Source organism: Arctopsyche grandis, chromosome 8 (assembly GCF_051622035.1).
Source record: "Arctopsyche grandis isolate Sample6627 chromosome 8, ASM5162203v2, whole genome shotgun sequence".
Taxonomy (NCBI): Eukaryota; Metazoa; Arthropoda; class Insecta; order Trichoptera; family Hydropsychidae; genus Arctopsyche; species Arctopsyche grandis.
This window is the reverse complement of record NC_135362.1, coordinates 8623900-8646157: the sequence shown is the minus strand read 5'-3', so window position 1 is coordinate 8646157 and position 22258 is coordinate 8623900. Positions and strand designations below refer to the sequence as shown.

The 22258-nt window shown below is 33.3% G+C and overlaps 2 protein-coding genes across 2 annotated transcripts in view; both read left to right on the top strand.

Annotated features, from left to right (window-relative positions):
- The window catches only part of LOC143915205 (uncharacterized), a 203263-nt gene extending 199236 nt beyond the window's left edge, over positions 1-4027 (top strand). Inside the window, exons 8-9 of the mRNA XM_077435704.1 lie at positions 218-851; positions 963-4027. Of these exons, the coding sequence (XP_077291830.1) occupies positions 218-851; positions 963-2159 (1831 nt within the window). The 3' untranslated portion in view covers positions 2160-4027. The remainder of the gene's footprint in view (positions 1-217; positions 852-962) is intronic.
- A 12519-nt stretch (positions 4028-16546) lies between these two features.
- The window catches only part of Tsp2A (tetraspanin 2A), a 190733-nt gene continuing 185021 nt past the window's right edge, over positions 16547-22258 (top strand). Inside the window, exon 1 of the mRNA XM_077435690.1 lies at positions 16547-16840. Within this exon, the coding sequence (XP_077291816.1) occupies positions 16733-16840 (108 nt within the window). The 5' untranslated portion in view covers positions 16547-16732. The remainder of the gene's footprint in view (positions 16841-22258) is intronic.

Here is a 22258-nt window from a genome sequence, read left to right as displayed (position 1 = left end):
TCACGCCCCAACTATTATACATTCGTAGATTTGTCAACCCCTGATTAACCTGTTTATCTGAAACATTCTACACATATAATATTATTCATTTTCATAATCGCCAAATTCTAATTTAACTTCATCGTATAAAATCATCATCAATTTTAAAATTAACAAAATATTTTTTGGCTTATCGATGATTTGGCGGTAAAATCACGTGGGGTGTTTCAAATTTCAGCAACAACAAAAGAAAATCCTCGTCACATAGAGCTGAGTTGGCCACCGTATCTGTTTTCAGCGAGCCGACCACGGCAGCTTACTCAAACCGTCGCCATAAGACCAACAACAATAACAACAACAACAACAACAACAATAACAACAACAGACATGGAAGCTTCAAAGCTACATCTACAGTCCAAGCCCAACAAGATAGCTACACCCGCCGCGGCTACAAGCCGAGACTCCAAGCTGCGGCTGTCGAACCAATCCATGCCCATTCTACGACCAGTCTGTACAAGTTCAAGTTGAACAGAGCTCCAGGACGTTGGCAGTATAAGACCACTCCCAAGCCCAGAGTGACCATCAGGAAAATTATCGGTGATGATGATCAACCCACTACGCCTTTGTCAGCTTCTTCTTTGGACGACGCTCAAATCAACGATGTCAATCCCCAAGCCAGATCTGATAACTTGGATTTGGAATTGTCTGGATCTCACAATGGTCCTGGATCGCTTTTGGATGAAGATGCTAATGATAATTCTATTGATAAACCACCAGCGGTTGAAACGATCAAGGTTGAAATTTCCACTCCTGCTGACTTCAGAGATATATATTATGAAATCGCTACGATCAAGTCGCCTTATACCTTCCAGGTATGTACATAAATGATAGGCATAGTTTTTTTAATATTTAATAGGTATATTTTCATTTATGATTTAATACGTTTCCGAATATAACGATTAAGCAAATTTGTATAATTTCAGGTTGGCACTGTAAAGAACACTCGCTACATTACGGTGACATCAACGATCGAGAAATCTTTCGAGCAAACTGAAACTGCTGGAATTCGCAACTCAGTCACCGAACCCTTAACCGAGAACATTCTGGCTACAACCTCACACTTCGACAAAGACAACAACCTTCTGGACTCCAGTATAGCCACTCTACCTCCAATAGCCTTAGCAGCAGACTACGGAACACCACCATTGGAAACTCTGACCGAAACCTTCAGCACGACTCAAATCATGCTCAAAACGCACATCCTACCCGTAATATACAATGGAGGAAATACGACTAGTTACACATTGACTCAAACATATCACGTAACTAGATTAGTCACGGCTACGAAGACCCTTCCCCCGATGGAAGCGTACCAATTCGTGCCGAGCAAAACTTTGAACGAGTTCAACAGCCGTTTAGACGAGGCTGGATCCGAGCTGCATTTGGAGTTGGAGTTCGGAGACGATAACGAACAAGACGAGGAAGATCAATTGAGACGGGCTTTGCCCGCCGATTTGGACTTGGCCAATATCGGATCTGATTTCGACCTGTCCGAAGTTGACAAATCTAGATTCGCCGATATGCATCTGAGGCAAAAGAAAGCTCACTCTTCAAACGGTCCCAAAGCTCAACACGTCACTGAAGCTCCCACTCATTCAACGCCTGCTTTGACACCAGAACAAGCTCAACAATTGGCTCTTTTGAGACTATTGAACCCAGCGGCAGCTGCCCAGATTCCGAACGTAATCACGACGTCGAAGCCCGTCGTAAAAGTTGAAACTGTGTATGAATCTCACGTCATACCTTTCTTCAATGGACAGAGCACGGTTCACAGCACAATTTCTAGAGCTGTAGCTACCGTGACAAAGACAGAGTATGAAATTGGAACGAGCACACTTCCTCCGCTTCCAGTTCAACAGATAAATCCCCTTTTCCAACAACAGAATCCCTTCCAGCTCACGTCTACGGCAGTGGTGACGCACACGGAAGTTACAGCCACAGAGAGCAAAGTACTCAAGCTAACGTTCGGAGCTAAAACTGCATACACGACCCTTTATTCAACGAGAGTTGTACCGACGGTTTTGACGACGTATTTAACAGCTTCAATTCCGGTACAACAGACGGCCGCTTTCCCGGGATATTTCCAGCCACCGTACGGAGGCTTCCCGTACGTAGGATAAGTGCGAAAGCACCTCAAAGACTTTTTAATAATGTTTAAATATAACAATCGCAATGTGAATTTAATCATCGTGAAAACATAAAAAGACACTGTAAATATATAATATTAATGCTTATTTATGAAGCGTGACTGAAGAATGTAGGGGGTGAAAATACATCGAAGTGTAACCTATATATATTATAGCACGCGTCCACTATAAATAACCGCATAGACCCGTAGCAAGTGGTGTAGAGGGGCGTGAAACTTAGAAAGCACACCGCTAGGATGAAAGCAAAAGAGAAAGAAAGTTCTGCCGAGATGTGAAAAATTTATTGCCTTTGTTCCGGCACATGGATGTGTATCTGTGTGTGTGTGTGTACGTACATACATACATATGTGTGTTGTTTGATTTGTGAATTACGTATAAGTGGCAAAGTCGGTTTACCGAGAGCTTTAAGCCCATGCGCTGCGAGCGAGCTTTCGTCGCCTAGTAGTGTGCAAACGTGTTTCGGTTGTGCGAGACTAGTGTTGTCACACACAGTGTTTTATTGTGAAACCCGTACAGAATATTTTCGCAAGGATGGTGGGGGGTTTCTGAAACCCCCCCAGAGACAAAGAAGTTTCTCGCCATGGACACAAACTGGACAAGAACGAGTCAAAATGTGTGAAATCAAATCTCGATTAGCTCAATTCATAGAGTGATCTATGTGTGTATTTTCTACCTATGTTGATAGTATATATACAAAGTTAGGTAATTATAATTAAGTGTGTAATACTTTTCAAAAAGGCCGCATCAAACTTTCGGAATTGATCGTGTATGACATGGATTTAGCTTTCATTCAAGATGTTAGGAATCGAGTCAAAGTGTTTTTATATATGACACGGATTCTAAAAGTTTGGTGCTTTAGTTTTGAAACTTTTACATAGAAAATTATTCATTCATTCGATCATCCATTTACATTTAATATGTATCCTAAGCATTACTTCAATATCATTCAGTTTTGATATAAATTTCTAAAAATATTAGCTATGCATCATATTGGGATACTATTTTATATACATATATACATATTCCATTATTCAAATATTATTTTAGTTCAAACAACGTTGACTTATTACAAAAGAACCTCTTTTAAGTCTGTCATTGGTATTTGATTTCAAAATGTTAATAGTCTTGATTCCATTGCTGTTTCATTGTTTGATATTAATTTTCATTTTATATAACCGAATTTTAAGTTTCAGAAATATTTTTTTTCAATTTAAAACACTAAGCTTCCGTCTAAGGGATTTAAATTTGATTCGATGAATTTATCAATCTTTACTTCGTGCTCATAAAAAAATAACGCTTATAACGTGTTTAAAATATATCGCCGAATATCCAATCTGTATTCATTCATCTCCCTCCTTTAGAGTCGTTAATGATTTTATCTCCTCTTAAAATGTTATCGTGAATCGAATTTTTTTCAGATTTTCCATTAATCTATCTTTAGTGTTTTTTTCGAAATATAAGCGCTTTCCTTGAGATGTCGAGAATAACTTTTGTACACGAATCCCCGAAAAAAGATAATTTTATTAACGGTTCATTTACTTTGTGCGCGAATGTGCGTCACACCGACGCTCATGAAAACGTAAAAAAAGTATAAAAGAAAAACTCCCGACTTAAAAAGAGGTTTTTTCTTTCGCATTACAAAAGCTCTTCATTAAACCTGTAAGTGGTGTAAAAAATAATACGAAATATTATCCTCAAAAATAATTTCATTATTATTTTACACGAATAATTTCAATTGTAAATATTTTTATGGTAAACAATCTACTCCATTTTTTAAATGTAAATATTAAAAATCTTAGAAAATAAGTCATAAAGTGTCTTGCTAAGTGCCCTTATTACTTAATAAATAAATGAAAAAAAATGATTAAAAAAAATATTTATAAACTGAATATTATTTGTATCTACGTTTTACAATTTATATATAATATTTTTGACTGAATCATTACGTTTTTTTTCTATACTGTACTTTCAATGTTTATTTATTAATTTTCTTAAGCTTACATGACTTTTATATTAAATAAATTAAGTCAAAATGCGACGGCCATTCTTCAAATTACAATTCTTAAAGCGGCATAGACGCATGAGTATGTCGAATTTAAGAGAGAGGCCACCGCATCATACACGTACTATACGATCAATGTAAACCATGAAAATACTCAATACCTTTATTGTAAATAGTATTAAAAATTTAAAACTGCAATATATAATGTTTAAATGATTAGTATTCACACTTTAAAATGTACATATATATTATATGTGAATTTTCCCTGTATGATATTGTATTAATTTTAATTTTATATAAAACATTTTTGTAACATAAAATTATTTTTTTTTTATTTCTCAACCCTGCAGAATATATATGAGAATCAATTGCTTTCAAGAAATATATACATGTATTGTTTTGTGTGTATGTTTTTTCAGTTTATGTCACATGAAGCGAACGGCTGTTAGCGACATCTTACTTTCATCCTGGAGCCAACTGACTGCAACGCCGGATGTCTCCGCCAGAAGTTATCAAGTTTTATACGTTTAGATATATAAATATACATATATGTATAAAGCAATAAAACCTCTAAAGGTAAAAGTATTTTATAGGTGCGCAAAGTTATAAAAAAAACTTTCAACTGAACGTTAAATTAAATCTTAACCGTTGCAAAGCGTATCTTACGGATTAAAAGAGACAACGAACCGGCGCAAAAAATACAGAAACTGGCAAGAAAGAGCGTAAAAAAGGGAGAAGAAAAAAAGCAACAACAACAGCGTTATGTCCAAAAGCATATAAAACGAAAAATCGACAAACAGATCATTTGGCGTAAGCAAAGCAAGTGAAGCGTACGTTTTACAACCGACCCCCCTTTTGTTTGCCCCCCCTTTCATTACCTACGTCAGTCGTGCGTTTGAAGATGGCCGACGTTTCTGTGTTTTTCGCACAACGACAATCGAGGGCAGACAACACAAATAAACAGGGACGTCTATTTTTACGTCGTAATTCGAACGTTTCCAGTTGAAATAAAATACAAGCAATATATACGTTCATTTCATTCCAGGACGGCGAGGCGCGCACGTTCGGGAAAATCGTCGGAAAATCCCGCCTTAAAAACGGAACGAGTCAATTTTACACACATTTTAAAATACGATAAATGTCCCAGGCGATTTACAGCTCGTGATGTTTATCGTCGGATGAGTCGTTTCATTGAAAACGTTACGCGCAATACATTGACCATTTATTTATACAAACTGTATTGCATATAGACCATTTTCTTTTTAATAAAAATTATATTTTTATACCATTATGTACATATTGCCCCTGAGCGATACCTATAGTATTCAAATTGTAATATCTATAAATATAAAATTAAAATTATAATTTAAAGATTACAAATTTTGAAATCATATTCAAATAGTGGTGACACCTTTATTTTTTAGGATGATTTTGCTAGTTTGACGTGGAAACATTTTAACAATGAAATCGGCAAAATTGGCAAACTCTGGACTTAAAACCACAGATATCCTAGTCTGACCAATAATACTACAGAAATAACTCCTCATATAAAATCACGGTAAAAAAATAATAAAATCACGGTAATTGGATTATTAGTCACATCACGATCGCCCAAAAGACATTTTTTGCGATGAAAATCGCGAATACAGAATATTTGACACTCGATTTCTCGTTAGAATGATAGTTATCGTTAGTATGATGGACTTTTTGGCTGCCAGATGTTCCGTTATAGAGATTTTAGTGGCTTTTGGGCGAGCTCTTTGTGACCAATAATCATAGTATATAATATGAGAAGTGTAAAGCCAATCTGTCAGTGGTTTTGACTTTTTTAAGCTCAAAGCTGTCCAATCTCTATCGTTTTTTCTACATAGAATATGTATATTAATACTTTTATGAGTGTTATTAACACAGAAAAGCTTGAGAAATACGATTCGTATACAGAATTTAATCTAGGCAAAGCTGGGTTTGACCGATGTTTATGTGTATTATAAATTTGATGTAAGTAAATGTTCCAGACTATTCATGATTTATTCAATTTTACAAGCCCTGTCATATTTGACAATAGCTTAAGGTATCCAATGTTGCTCCGACAATGGCTTAAGATATCCGACTGAAAATTAAATAAAAGTATCGTATATAGAAGAAGAAATACTAAGTTTGTATAGTAAATATTGAAATAATAATTGCTAGAACTTTTTTATAAATATAAATTACACTCACTTTATTAAGTCTGCTCATAGAAATTGATAAAAGGTTGATTCCAATGATATTTATGTTATTTGCGTTGTTTAATGTAAAATTATAATATGCGGAACTTATGAGTAATATTTTTGACGTAATGTGTAACACTTTCAGTCAGACGAACCATAGTGTAAGGGATTTATATACCCAGTAAAATTTTATGTGCAAAAGTATAAAAAAAAAAAAAATTAGGGCGTCACTAATCTTTACAACGTTTTAACACCGCTCCATAGAGAAAAGGTCAATCTGATAGGGTGGAACGGAAAAGGTCAGAACAAAAGGCATTTATTGTGAAAAACAGCACGCTGGGAACTTTTCATTTCTTTTTATTGTCACTTTGTGTCAATATAGCGAGTCGTTTAATCCCACTTAGAAAAATAATCGCGTCCTTTCAAAAAAAAAAACGCTCCGGCTGGAAAAATGCGTGCGGAAAATCCAAACAAACGACGGAAAAGCGTCACGACCCATTGTGGTGACGTTGTTGTTGTTGTATGCTGCAGAATAAATTTTCACACACTGCATAAAATCTAAACGGTGTCGTAAAACTTTTCTAAATGGTTTATTCGAGGAAACGAATGGTTGTAGCCGACGGTAAAAAGGCACATCGAAAACAGTAAATCCGAACCGTTGGGTCCCCGGTACGACCTGACTAAAATCGGATCATGAGCCTCCCAAATTTCCATATAAACGACAACCTGTCTATACTTAGCAACGCGGAAATCTTTCTCCCTACCAAATACCGGAAGCAAAATAATAAATTCGTATCCGGTATTGTTCTTGTGTTCGCGCCAAAACCGCACACTCTTGGATAATGGAGAAACTTTTCTCATTGTAACGTCTGGAAATGCCTAAAGCTAATTCTATATACTACTTATACACTACATCGCTTGTATGATTTGCTTAAAAGTATAAACGTATCGTATTTTAGACACAATTAGCTTAAAATTTTACAATTGTATTCCGCAAGCTCTTTTTTATTCTAAGCTCCCAATTATCTGTGAACCCACTCTTGTGCTAAGAACTGTCACAGATTCTTCCTAAATCATAAATGAGGATTCTCTCCCGAACAAGCATAATTTCAAGATAATCTTACACACATATATTTATATATATATATATATATATATATATATATATATATATATATATATATATACCAGGAAGCCCTAACAGGAAAACCCAATGCGCCTTCCTGGCCAGAAACATTGTACATTTGAAACAAATATTATTAGTATTATACAAAGTAAATACATATCAATTAACAACCACAGAGACATATTTGGTTAAATTTGTAAATTTACAGCATTTTTACATACCTCCTTTACGTTTCAAATGGCTTTCGTGTCAGTGGTCATTTTTATCTCTTATCCGATCGTTTTCATACTTTGCCATATTGCTCATTTTGGTCATCAATACACGTTAAAGTATCGTCTGCCATTACGTTGGAAATAAAATATCGTATACAACGCGTTTTAAACACGCGGAAAGTAAATCTCCCTGACGTTTAATAAGCGTTCGTCCCGTATCTTCCAGCCTGTTCGCCTTGATATGGCGATATAATATTTTGATTGTTTAAACGCCTATAATTCACTCTATATTGTAAAAGTATATCTCTTCTATAGTATATTGTAAAAGTATATGCTAAAAGTATATCTCTTCACTGGGTTTTATCTGCGAGATAAGTATTAAATAATAAGTTATGCTGTATCTAATTGTTAATATGATTTACAATAAGCTTACATACATTTAGTTTTTTACAATAAGCTTATACATATACAATTGAGCAAAATTCGAGATAACTGAAAACTCGAGATTTTGCGAGAAAATAAGTATGGTTGTCAATTTGTTGGAACCATTTCAATTAAAATCAGGCAAATTGGCAAACACAAATCCAAGGTCTGGTCAGCAGAACGCCAGTGGGATTTGAACCCGTACTAACCACTAGTTTATACTTTTGGTAATAAAAACGATACACACAATCAATTTATATTTTTGGAATTCAGCTCAAATTCTATTTTAGAAGCACGATCCAATTCCACTAAGGGGTCTTCATAATCATTCATTTTTTTATAAAGTTCTTTTCTACAACAATCCTGCCCGTCAATCAACAAAATTCATGTCCATTTTGGCTCATTTTTAACTCATTGATTTGAATTAGATAATAAAAATATTATTTTTTATTTTATTTTGTTTCCATGACTGTCTTATCGTATATATGTATGTGTAATCCAATGCATCGACTACATCATTCTGTAAATGGACAAGCTGACATAAAATGGTTGCAGAGATAAAATCTAAGCATTGCTTTATAATATTTGCACCCGAAGGCGATATCTTTTATTTTTTCTCGTACATTTCTGCTGTAAGCGTTTCTGAAAACGGTCCTCGCTACACAACAGTACATAAAATAACAATATGCTCGCATTAGGATAATTTACACATTCTCCCGAGGGTCGAATGGTCTGACTGTCATTGCGAAACGCTCTTCGGGATGAACGCTTGATCCTTTTAAATGTCTGTTTTCTCTTCCTCTCCCCTTCCCAATAAAAATCTATGACCGTTACGGAAATGCTCCAGTGGACTCACGTATATGTACACATGGTCGAATTGCATCGTGTAACCTGTAAAATAAGATATAGCAAGTGTCGCATGTACATAATACTATGTAGAACTCGATGGGTGTGTTCAATTGACATAATTCCGTAATGTAAGCTTTCGTGTTTCATGCTATGGCTAAGGCTTCAGTTTATATTGTGGCCATTGTTTGTCAAATACACCTGCCTGTTGGAAGACTGCAATTTAAAATAAAAAAGGCTTTGTTTGCTTATTTTTTTTATATATGAAGCGCTCAGAGATTCGAAATATAATTTGATGAAAAAATACTAAGAATATTTTGTAAGATCGCTTTTTATACGACATGAAAATTATAAAAAAACTACTGTAAATGTCAAGTAAATGCAATCATTTAAAATGTGTACAATTCTGACAATCTAAAACAATTAAGCTTTTAATACAATTTATTAATAGAGTTGCCTACAAAGGATTTGTATTTTAACGTAGAAGTTATTTGTTTCATTCGAACAATTGTGCCCAAATTTATAAAGGGAGCGAAATATTTGTGCTAAAATTAATTAATACAACTTTTAGTTTGTAATAAATTACTAAATTTATATTATACGTAGTACTTACATATATTGATTAATATTCCATAAACCTAATAGATGATAGTATCATAATTGCGCTTCAGATATTAATATTTGAAAACAAAATTTAATATACCTTTTTAATATATAAGAAATATATTATTAAAATATATTTAATGAGCCATTTGTATAATGTATAATTAAGAGTGGCATAAGTCCACTTTTCTTCATTTTGAGAAATATCTCGAAAAACATTGAATATAATGTTTTGCCTTCAACAATATTTAAAAATACCGGTGGCCTGTAATATGCGTATTCTGATTTTGCAAGATTCTAGACATATCGAATATAAATATGCGATAATAATTTGTGAATTAAGTCAAACAGAAATAGTGTATTTGGATCTGAAAATTGGACTTTCGCCACTTTCAAATATAACTACATCTCGATTAAGTATGTTGTATTGTACATATAATTTATTATTTAAATCAAATATATATTTGCCATGGTGCCATTGCTGGTTCTATCCCAAGGCGACACCTTTGGCCAAATACATATGTACTTTATATAAATTTATTATTATAAATTTGAAATTATATTCAAAGAATGGTTGCAAATGATGGTAGGTTGACGATTCGTTTGAAACCATTTCAATAATGAAATCAAATAAATTGGCAATCTCTGATAATAAACTATCGACCTCGAATCACATATATTCGAGGTCTGGTCAGCAATATTGGGCAATTGATTGAACACATGACCCCTCAATTGATAGAATTATACACTAATATGTTGCTGGTTTATGAATTTTCCATATAAGAGTCATATGATTAAAAGTGGTGGCATCCAATTTTCTTTTATTTTTATAGTAATGCAATTTGATTCTATCATTGGATATAATATAATCGAATTGCATCAATATTACTATTAAATAGGCACTGAAAAACACTAGTACTAAATATTACGACTATATAAATCAATCAACAAAATGTATTGCGCTTTTTTCATTATCATTTTTCTGAATATTTTATGGAAACATATTTCTCATTTAAAATTAGAAATAAAAATAAAACCAAACACATTACGCCTATTATATTTTGACAAGGGAAGATTCTCGCGCCAAACAATAGATCCATTATTTTTGATTACAACACTCAAAAATCTATAAATCTGTTCGAAGTATTGTTTGGTGATTTACGACCGGCGACTTTCGCCAGTGTGGGGGGACGTTTTTATTGCACATATAATTCATAATGTAAGTGAAAAAGTTAAAAAAGTTTTTTGTCGCGACCCAATTACGTTATTCTTTGGATGTAATAAAATAAAATTTATTTCGGTTGCCTCTAGGTCCCCGCCGAATTGCTTCCCCGATCGCATAGGGGGGAAATCCAAAGGATTTTCCTTCAGATTTTCCTCCACATCCTCCAACCACCCACTATCTGGTTACCGAAAACCACTATTCTCCGCTTTCATATCCGCACACTTATTATATCGAACTTTTATTTTCAATCGACGTTGAATAAAATAAAATTAATGCACACTTTTCGTATACGTTTACAGCGTTCGTATTTCGCTCTGAGGGAGGGTTATATTGATTTTACGCGCAAATTTTCGGGTTCTTACATTTCTTATTTTTAGTACGACGAGGTGCCCTATGCGAACATTTTCACCCTTGTATTGTTTAGGGGATGGATGAAAACCGATATTTATTCTGGTGCGCCCTTACCAAAAAACCCTTTATGGGTGCCTCTTCAGCCATTATTGCTTCGGATATGTAATGTAATATCTTTTCGCCCGCATGTACGTATCCATTGATACAAAGAAAACAACCATGTGTTTATTTCTTTGATCAGCAACCACTGAATGGGTTTAATCAAATTAATTTTATCGTTTCGCCATAACGCACACCCACACACGTTTCCCTTCTGGCAGCCAATCGACCATCGGCGATACGGACTCTTTATATTATATACTCATATCCAATTTAAAATATATAGACATATACATATGTATGTACATTTTAATTCTAAAAATTTATTTTTATAATGTCGGGGAATGACATTTATAATGATATGCACTGGTATGTGGAGTACACCAGTGCGCCAGGCAGTATAGTAATAAAACTCTGGAATGGAACAGTCATTCGGGGACTTGGCTCTTATTACCACACGCCCCTTCTGCCTAGTTCGATAATATTACCCCACTTGGAAGAAGTGTGAGCAGTTTTTGCATAGTCATAAAAACTATATTTGATCAAAATGTTGCAGCTACGGCGACTTCCACAAAGACAAATGGTAAATACAATTAAAAATAAGGAAACATTTGATCTACATAACGTTATATTAAAAGTAATATAAAACATTTAAATTAAACAAAAATAAAATACGTATATATACAAATATATACAATTTATATACATATATATACAAATACACAATAAAACAATAGCAGTGAAAATTCAAATAAAATATTTAAATATAAGGAAAAAAAATGGTCTTGCATAAACAGTCTGCACCAATATATGTATGTACATATTTACAAAAACTGTGAGTGCAAATCATTCCCGTGAGTCCAAATAGAAGAGAGAAGATACAAATGTACTTATAAATCACATCCAGTTATGAAAATAGTGATGAGAGCAGGCTACCAGACAAATAGTTAACGATAATCTGATATCTGCGCTCACTGACGTGGATAGTATCACGTTCAGGTACGGTAGCAACGATTTCATTAAGAAATCAGGTGTTTCTTATAATATGAGCCATCCGATAAAGCCTGTGCGGGCAGGAGGTACAACTATCAAATGATGATGTCCATCTCGCAAAATAATTATTACAAACATCAAGTTCCAACTGTTTTAGTAACGACGGGCATGGCATATTACCACGTAGAAGTTGGAGAACAAAACTAATTAATGATAAGTTTCTCTGAAGTTCAAGAGAATTGTACACAAACACGGCCAAAAGGGACGAAGTATGGAAGCAGATATTTTAAACTATGTATGATACTATTTCTAATTAAATTTTGTTTGAAATATACAAAAAAAATCGTCATGTGAATATTCGCTATAGCTAACGATACCTACTGAGAAAATATTTTATCGGATCAGAACGCTCATTATATTAAAAAGGCTAACAGATGTTGTAATATATAAAAAAATAATAAATTTTCTTATTTTTGTATTAAATTATAAATATCATATACATATGTATATATATACACAAACGAGAATTATGTCAGTAGTTATGTATGTTCATATTTTTTGAAATTTAATTAAATTCAAAGGAGTAAAAAATGATCAACAATGCCTTTTAACAAATAATCAACAAATTCGTTTATCTATTTTGCAATAGATCATATTTATGTTTTATTTCAAAATAAACAATACTACACAAATGTATCTATTATACTTTTTTTTTTCATAGAACATGAATACTTGCCTTTACAGATTGATCCAAACCGACGAGTGCACATAATCAGATATAATACTATTAATATATAATATGTATGTACAAAGTTACTATGGTACCTACTTTATTAATTATTTATTAATTAACTAATTATTCTTCCTATCATTATTATTATATTGTAATTTATTATCATTATTATTTTTTATTATTATCCTATACTATTGTATTTATTATCTTTATACTATTATATGGACGGTGGGGATTGCAATATTCTCCCTTTCGTCTGGAATAAAAAAGTTATCATTATTTAACTTATACTGTATGTATTTCATTAGTCTTTATGTTAGGCAAACTCTAAGCTTCAATTCCTATTGGTCGAAAAGCTTTATTTAGCATACGTGAATTTGAAACAATTCAGATGATTAATAGAAATCATGCATTATTATTCTACATCAAACAACCGAGAAAAGAAACCATAACCTATACCGTAAGTGCTTGTTGGAGAATTTTTGAGCTTAGATTCTGAAAAAGTTCCTTTTAATTTTATAACTATTTACCATATTTTAATCATTCGAAGAATATTTTTAATTAGTATTTAAATAAAATTATCACGTTTGAAAATCTCTTTGTAATCTTCAAAAGCCATCATCGCAATTCAAACAGAAACATGCAGTTACAAAATGTTCGTCAGGGGAAAAATCCACACAAAGAACGGAACACAGTACGCTCGAAGGAAAACCGTGAAAATTTACGTTCCCGATCAAAGCGTAATCGCTGGTCCGCTTTTTCGCACATTCCATTGACTTTTCCACGTGGGGCGGGTGACTCGCTGCACTCGCACAATTGTACTGTTATGTCGTCCGGCCATAAATGTCCACCGTCACGAATTTCCCACCCTTCCACCCCCGCAGGGCCACACACAGCTTCCAGCATAGGTTCCACATACCTTTTGACAATGTGTGGGGTGGTCCGAAATTGAAACGAGGCGCGACAGTTGGGCCGTTAAGGCCTCGGGGCCCCGAATGCGGCCAATTGTCGAACGTCGAACTTTATGCCGGCCATAAAGAGCCGTAATATGAGAGCCAAAGACGGAGTGCGCCCATTCAAATGCCTGGCCCCAGTGTAATTTACAATGCTGCTGCACCCACACGGATGCTTTTCATTTCGAATGAAATTTTCTTCTTTTTGGATTTCTGCAAAGTCGGCGGAAGTGTATGGGTTGGCAAATTTTGGTGTTGAATGTGGAGGTTGATGCGCATCACCTGTCTTCTGAGTTGGTCGGTCACGTGATTTTAGATTCGCCCTTGCCTTTTATTATTACTTGGAGATGAAAGGAAGAATTTTTCAGAGAGGAGTAGATCCGTGGGAACGTTTATGGCAAAAAAAAACGGACGTGACCAACCCACCTATTTAATAATAGTATCGATTATATTATTGGATCCGTGTTGTTGAAACGTGTGGAATCTATGGTCAACTTGGGTATCACTTTTGATCCTCAATTCACCTTTCACAACCACATCAAGACAGTCGCTGACGTTTCCTTTCGTCGACTTGGATTTGTCTTGAGATATGCTCGGTTATTCTCCAACCCCTTGTCTTCTCGCTTGCTTTTCAACTCGCTTATTAGAAGTAAGCTAGAGTATAATGCGATTGTGTGGAATCCGCATGAAGCAAATTACTCTCTTATGATTGAAAAAGTGCAAAAAGGTTTTCTTCGTTTTCTCTATAAGAAAGAGTATGGGTACTACCCATATCTTTACCCTACTCCTTTCCTTTTGGGCATGCTTGGGTATAATTCCCTTGAACTTCGGAGAAACTTCTCATTAATTTGTTTCGTTCTCCAGCTACTGCGTGGTAATACGTCACGATCGTTGTTGCTGGAACAGTTGGGACTTTATGTCTCTAATAACTATGTGCGTGATAGACATCATCATTTGATGACTGTACCTCCTGCTCAGATCTTTTTCGAATGGCTCCTATTCCAAGAGCTATTCGACTTCTCAATGAAATCGTTGCTGCCGTGCCTGAATGCGATATTTTCCACCCAAGTGAGCGTAGATTATCGGATATTATTTTAACACATTTATCTGGTAACCTACGCTCATCATTATTCTCTTAATTTGAATGTGATGTATGTATGTGTGGATTCATAATCCACTCCCTTCCATTTGGGCCTCGCAGGAATGTTTTGTATTTGTAGCTTTATTTATCGGAACAGGTTGCAGGTGCAAGACATTCCCTTATTTGTATTTTTATTTATTTTAATTTTAATTATTACTTTAAGTTTTTTATGATTGTGTTAAATGCTGTATTATTTTTTACTTTTCTTTTTTTTGTAATTTTTTGTATCTTAATTTTTTGTTTTTGCTTTTTTTTTATTTTTTGTTTTCTCCCTCTCTTATTTTAATATTTTATTATGTAGGCCTTTATTGTGGCGCATTAGGTTCTTCCTGTAATGCCACAATGGTTAAAAACGTTAAATAAATAAATAATATCATAATGATAGATGAAAATTGTATTAATATTAAAAAAAAATTGGATGTGACCAACCCATGATTTTATCTACGTATTTGAGGAATTTTGGAAGGTTACAAAAGAAATTTCGATAATTAAAAATACATACACATTCACATATAGCAGCTATGAGAGCATTTTGATACAAATCTTACACAAGATTTTGCTCAATTTTTTTTTATTACTTAAAATCACAATATAAATATATTATTAATTATCAAGAAGATAAAAACAATTTAAAAGGTCTAAATAAAAAAATGAAATATTGTTTTGAAAAAAAATACTACTATAACTTGGTATTAAGCTTCAACTTATTTATATTAAATTTCAGTCCAGCGTACCGAAAGGTTCCTGAGAAAAACATAAAGAACCTCGATTCTCTCGAGTATAAGTACTACTTGTGGTTGAGGTAAAAATATTGAAAAAATATTAAGATATACCATTTATAATTTCTATTATATAGTTACATGTAAAATTTTTCATTCTGATTCGGTTAGCAGTTTGGGAGATGATTGAATACAAAATTTTTTTTAAGGGGGGTACCATTTCCCGTCAACTTTAAATTTGCAAGAAAATAACGTCGTATCAATAAGAAGTTTCAGTTCGATAGGAATAACGGTATTCTAAAAATCCCCAAAATACACAGACACACATATTAACACACAGACATACGCACATTTTTTTTCTGGATCAGGAAATGTGATCAGTGATCGATTCTGAGCTCGAATCAGCCAAAATCTCGAGTTATTAAATCTCATCTATTTTTACAACGTACATAGACAAAGTAAAAATTGCCGAAATTAATGTATTTTTTGTCAAACTTAACGATTATTTTCTTTATTGCATCTATCTGAAAATTTGCAATTAGATTTATTAGAAACATCAATTTTAAAAGAATCGTTGCGAACTAATAATTTATCCGATGACACACCCAGAATGATTCACTTGATAAACAAACCCATACACACAACCGAATTACTTATTTTACACTATCTTTTCTGATAATTCAAGATAGCGGATGATATGAGGAAACACTGGCTGATTACTTACAGATAACGTTTAGTCAGCAAAAAGACTTTTGTGATACGGTTGTACGTGCTCGGTCATTGTCTTTGTAAATTTACCGTTTGTGAAGTTTTCAACGGGCTGAAGACTGGTTTATTTCGTCCGGTTAAGAAAGGCGTGCGATATATATTTTTGAAAAGAGGAAGAAGTTTTTTTTAATATTTTAAAATAATGGCCGGCGCAGGTGAAGGAGATGGAAATGGAAAGGGTGCTTCAAAACTTGAATCAAGAATTTATTGTATCAAGTACACCCTGTTTTGTTTCAACATCATACTATGGGTGAGTGTTTTCTTTTAATATTTTTTCTTGGAATTTTTCCGACGGTGTTCATATTGATAAACGGAAATATAAACTTTGTTTTACTCTTCTGTGAAAATTCATACATCGAAATAAATTTAGATTCAATGGAATCTATTTTAAATTTTTAATGCCACAAACAACGAAAACAATGTTGATAAGAATTTTCCGAATTCTATTGAACGTATTATTCAAACATTATCAGTGAGTAAACGAGATATCGTTTTATTGGAAATAACAATTGAATATGGAAGCCTACGGTAAAGTGAATATTCAGAGTTGTTGTTTGGGTAGCGGTGCGGGACGAGCGGTAGGCTAATGAACAAAGACCAAAGATCGCGTCAGTTACTATGTAATTTCCCAAACACATCGATGGAATTTTACACCTAAACAAGGATTTGAAATAGTTTAAAAAATAATGTTTTTATAAACTTAAAGTTTAGTAAGTGAAATTCTTGACCGTCTGACTTTGGACCACTTCCACTCTTATAATGGCTTTGATATTTTACCAACATACGGGGGGTTAACTCTCATTAAAGTAAATGTCTCAACATAAAGCTAGAAACACTCATCTGAAAAATCATTCAAAATTTCATCGGAATCATCTGTCAGATCGACGTGATGACAACTAGCTATCCAAACTCACCAATCTACCACCTCTGCGCAACTCACAGGTTAAACAGTTGAACAGTTATAACTAAAGCCCGGATAACCAACGTGCCGTTCATTGTTCAAATGTTGTAAATGCATTGTTAAAGGTTTGCCGAAGCATTTATAACAATTGAACAATGAGTGGCGCGTTTTGGGTCCGTACTCTATTTATAACAGTTACTTTTTAACATATAATCTTGGTTATATCATATATAAAGTTAGTTGAACGATATGTTGATATTTATGCTCTTGAAACATAATCCATATTGACTTATTATATATATGTATATTATATATCGCACATATTCGAAAATGTGCGATATTAACTTAAAAAACCGATCACTATCATTAAATTTGAAATATTAAATTTTAGCACAAATATTATCACGTAAAGATCTTTTAGTTCACGAAGTCTTATCTATTAATAACTTATCTATTAATAAATGCGTGTGAATTGTATACCGGCAGAAACATCGTTTGTCTGGTGCCGTCACAAATCCGCGCGGGACAAAATTGGGCGGACAAAATCGCGCAACGCATATACATAAAAACAAATATTAACAAGAAAATAAATATAAAAAACAAATAATATAAATACTAAAAACAGGTATAAGAATAGTCCAATAATTACAAACTCAATAATGACCAAATAAGAATCGTTTTTTAATTTTTAATTTTTAAAGTGTACTTTTGAATTTATTCACACTTTATTGAAACTTGAATAACATGAATAAACATAATAAATATACATAGTATAGGTAATATGTCCTAAATTCAAAATAATATCGTAGGATCAGCACTAATGCAAAAGCACACTTTCAAAATAAATAAACGATTCTAATTTTATCATTACTTTGTCCTATCGGATTTTTCTTATACATATGTACATATGTATGTAAGACATATTTTTAATATTAATATTACTTGTTTTGGTATTTATTTTATTGCTTATATTTGTTAATATGTATATGCGTTGTGCGATTTTGTCGCCGCGCGGTTTTATATATATATATATATATATATATATATATATATATATATATATATATATATATATATATATTGTCTAGAAAGGCACATTGGAGTCTTCCTATCAAGCCTACCTGGTATATATCTATGTAAAATAAATAAATATGTAAAACTGAACGATGTTTATTGCTGGCCAAACGGGTGTCCCGACAAAACCTACACACACACATATATATACAATATATATAATATATATATATATATATATATATATATATATATATATATATATATATATATATATATATATATATATATATATATATATATATATATATATATATATATATATATATATATATATATATATATATATGTATGTATATGTGTGTGTACGCAAAAAATAGAAAAGACCATAATTCAATAATTAATTACTTTTTATTTTAATATAAAAAAGTAGAATTAATAAAAAAATAACATTTAAGAAATTAAAAAGACAAAATAAATTTAAATCTGCATATCATTCAGGATATCCTCCGAATCCACGTCGGTACCCGAATCATCAACGAAGTTTATTATTATCGAAATAGTAAATTTATTTGTTCGAACCATTTAATAATTATGTTTCTGCCAATATACATAAACGCCACAAAATGCCCGCATTTGTTAGCAATTCGTTAGCAGAGTGCTTTCTACACGAAGATACGTCAAATGATAGACATGTATTATTAAGTACAACTATGTATGTACATACATATACATATACTCAACATCATAGGAAAGTTTAATATGATATGTATTAATATGAAGTAGGTAAAAGTTGGTGCAATTTCTATCTTTGGATAAAAGCAAAACTGAATATCGCGCTGGGAAATTTTATGCGGTCGAGAACTAAAAGCCACATTATTATCGTGTCACTTTTGCTAATATCAATACGGAACTTATTTCTAGGGGAAAAGTTTCGCAAAGTGGCTGCGAGAGAGAAATATCTTACTTATTATTAACTACGAGAACGTTATACAGCACAGTGTCGGAGTAAAGCGTTTAAGAAGATACGGTCGAGATGCTGCTTTACCAAACATTCATAATAGATGAAGCGCTTTTAAAGAGGAGCCTAGCTTTTACAAAGTTCGTCGACGCAATTTTTTTCATATATGCAAAGTGTACGTGTTCGATATATGTATCGTAAGAACGCAAATGTAATTTATCGATCCGTCTGATGCTATGTGCTGGATATAAAATATTATCTATATATGTATGTTTGCCTAAAAGAGATAAGATAACCGATTTGAAATATTCTTGTAAACGGCACACGTTGTATTCAATATTTTCGATGTTTGGTAAGCAAATTTACGACCGGAAATATAATATGAATAATTTTAGTTCAACAACATATGGTGAATTGATTTCCGGTAGTAGCAGGTTATCTAATATCACGAACATATATTTATAATAAAAAAAATGTTTGAAATATTTATGTAATTTTCAAAATCGATAAAAAACGACATCTATTTTTAATGATGGAAATCATTGCTATTTTATATTTGATTGATATTTTATCGTTGTATTGACATAGGTTTGACAGTGGTTATAAATGGTGATTCCCATATTTGAAGAAGTTCAGAAGAAACTTGAAATAATAAGATCGTACGAATTAAAAACGACATGAAAATACAACTATCATAGTTGGAAACCAAGCTTCATTCCATGCCGCACTTCTGAGTGTATTTTTACTATTAGAGACTCATCCATGGAGAATTATTTTTTTCTAAATATTATCATTTTTGTCATATCATCGTTCATAATAATTGTATAGTGCGTGCGCGCGCGTGTGTGTATGAAGTTCTGTACGTTAACATGCTCCGTCTCTCTTTCTCCCCTTGGAATTGTATATCGTGGAAAGAGACGCGGCATAATGTGGGCTTTGCGCATGTCACTTCGTTCACACTTATAATATTTAAAATTTAATTATTTTTTTGCAAAAATATTCGTATTTTTTTTAATTTATTTTTTTGTTTATGTCGGCCGATCTGTTGATCCAACTGTGTGCACAAGTATGTGCACACAGTCAGATTCCTAGTTTTGTATATAATGACGTTACAAACAAAATTGAGCTTATATAAATACATATGTATGTACATATACATATATATAATAGTACAGAATAGCTCGGTGGTTTTATTAATGTTAGCAACTGTGAGTTTCCTGGGTTCAAGTGCTGGGTTGAACTTTAAGGGGTCTACGTGACTTGACAGAATGTTAAATTACAGAAAACGCAAATATCAGAATGCAAAGATCAAAAATCGAAAGATCTTAAGTCGAAAGATCAAAAAAAAATGGTGCATGGTAAGCGGTACATACTCACGTACATACTCACTTAATTTGCGCGAGCAGGATACAACAGGAACAAGAGGAACATGCTTTTCCTCCCGTATTCTGCGTGCGCACATTAACACGGGAGGAAAAGCATGTTCCTCTTGTTCCTGTTGTATCCTGTTCGCGCAAATTAAGTGAGTATGTACCGTTTACCATGCACCATTTTTTTTTTGATCTTTCGACTTAAGATCTTTCGATTTTCGATCTTTGCATTCTGATATTTGCGTTTTCTGTAATTTAACATTCTGTCAAATCACGGAGACCGATATATAATAGCACAGAATAGCTCGGTGGTTGTATTAATGTTAGCAACTGTGAGTTTCCTGGGTTCAAGTGCTGGGTTGAACTTTAAGATAAGATATTGTATTCAGAGTATTTCTGCAGTGCTGCTGGTCAAACTTGGATATTTGTGACTCCAAGTGGATCATTTTTTATAAGAGTTTGCTAATTTATCTGATTTCATTGTTGAAATAGTTCTTTATCCAATCGGAAAAACCATCCCACCTGCTATTTTTAACCAAATAAAAATAGTAAATATGTTCAAGTTTAATGCCATGGGTGTCGTTCAGTGGTATAACCTGTAATGGAATCATGGTAAAATATACAAAAAAAATCTGCTGGCTGGTAAAATTGTAAGCGGTTCAAAATCCAATCACAATTTTTTGACTGGCAGCAATTTCACCGAACTATGTAACATAGTGAAGTTAATAAAAAGCTTTTACATACAAATAATCGGTATTTATTTATTGGTTGTAAGTTTTCCAAACTATATTAATTTCCTACAAATACAACGAGCAATCGAAAGTTGAGTCTCGGCAATTATTGCCAGCAATCAGAATTTAAGCTGCTTAAAATCGCAAACGTCAACTGGCGGCCTCTTCAGTCGAAAGGCTAACGAACACTCGAACTTTCACAAACTCTGGAGCTTTTCACACGAAACACACATTTTAATTCCGAGCGCCCGGAACGTAGTTTATAATGAGTTAAGTCTCTAATAAGGAGGGATGCGGGAGGACCCTCCTATCTTGGCACCTGGCGACAATTAAGGTGCACTCGCTCCTAACGAACATCGGTCCGAGACTCGCTCGTTACATTGCACTCACGTTGCACTCGCTCTCGTACCAACTTGGTGGTTCTCGAACAGAGTTGGTGAGCTAGTGGCCCGCGGGTTTTCTCAAAAACCCCCCGTACTCCAGCGATATACATATGTAATACGAATTCAACAAAATTTATATTTATTACAAAACCACGCCATAGATATATTATACACAAGATTAAATAATTTTTCTTTATTTTTTAACTCCTTGGTTAACTAACCTCGACTAATTTATTATTATTGTTGCGTAGGGGTGGGTGGAGGATCCAAATAAAAGGCCAATGTCGCTTCATAGCATTTATTGGGTG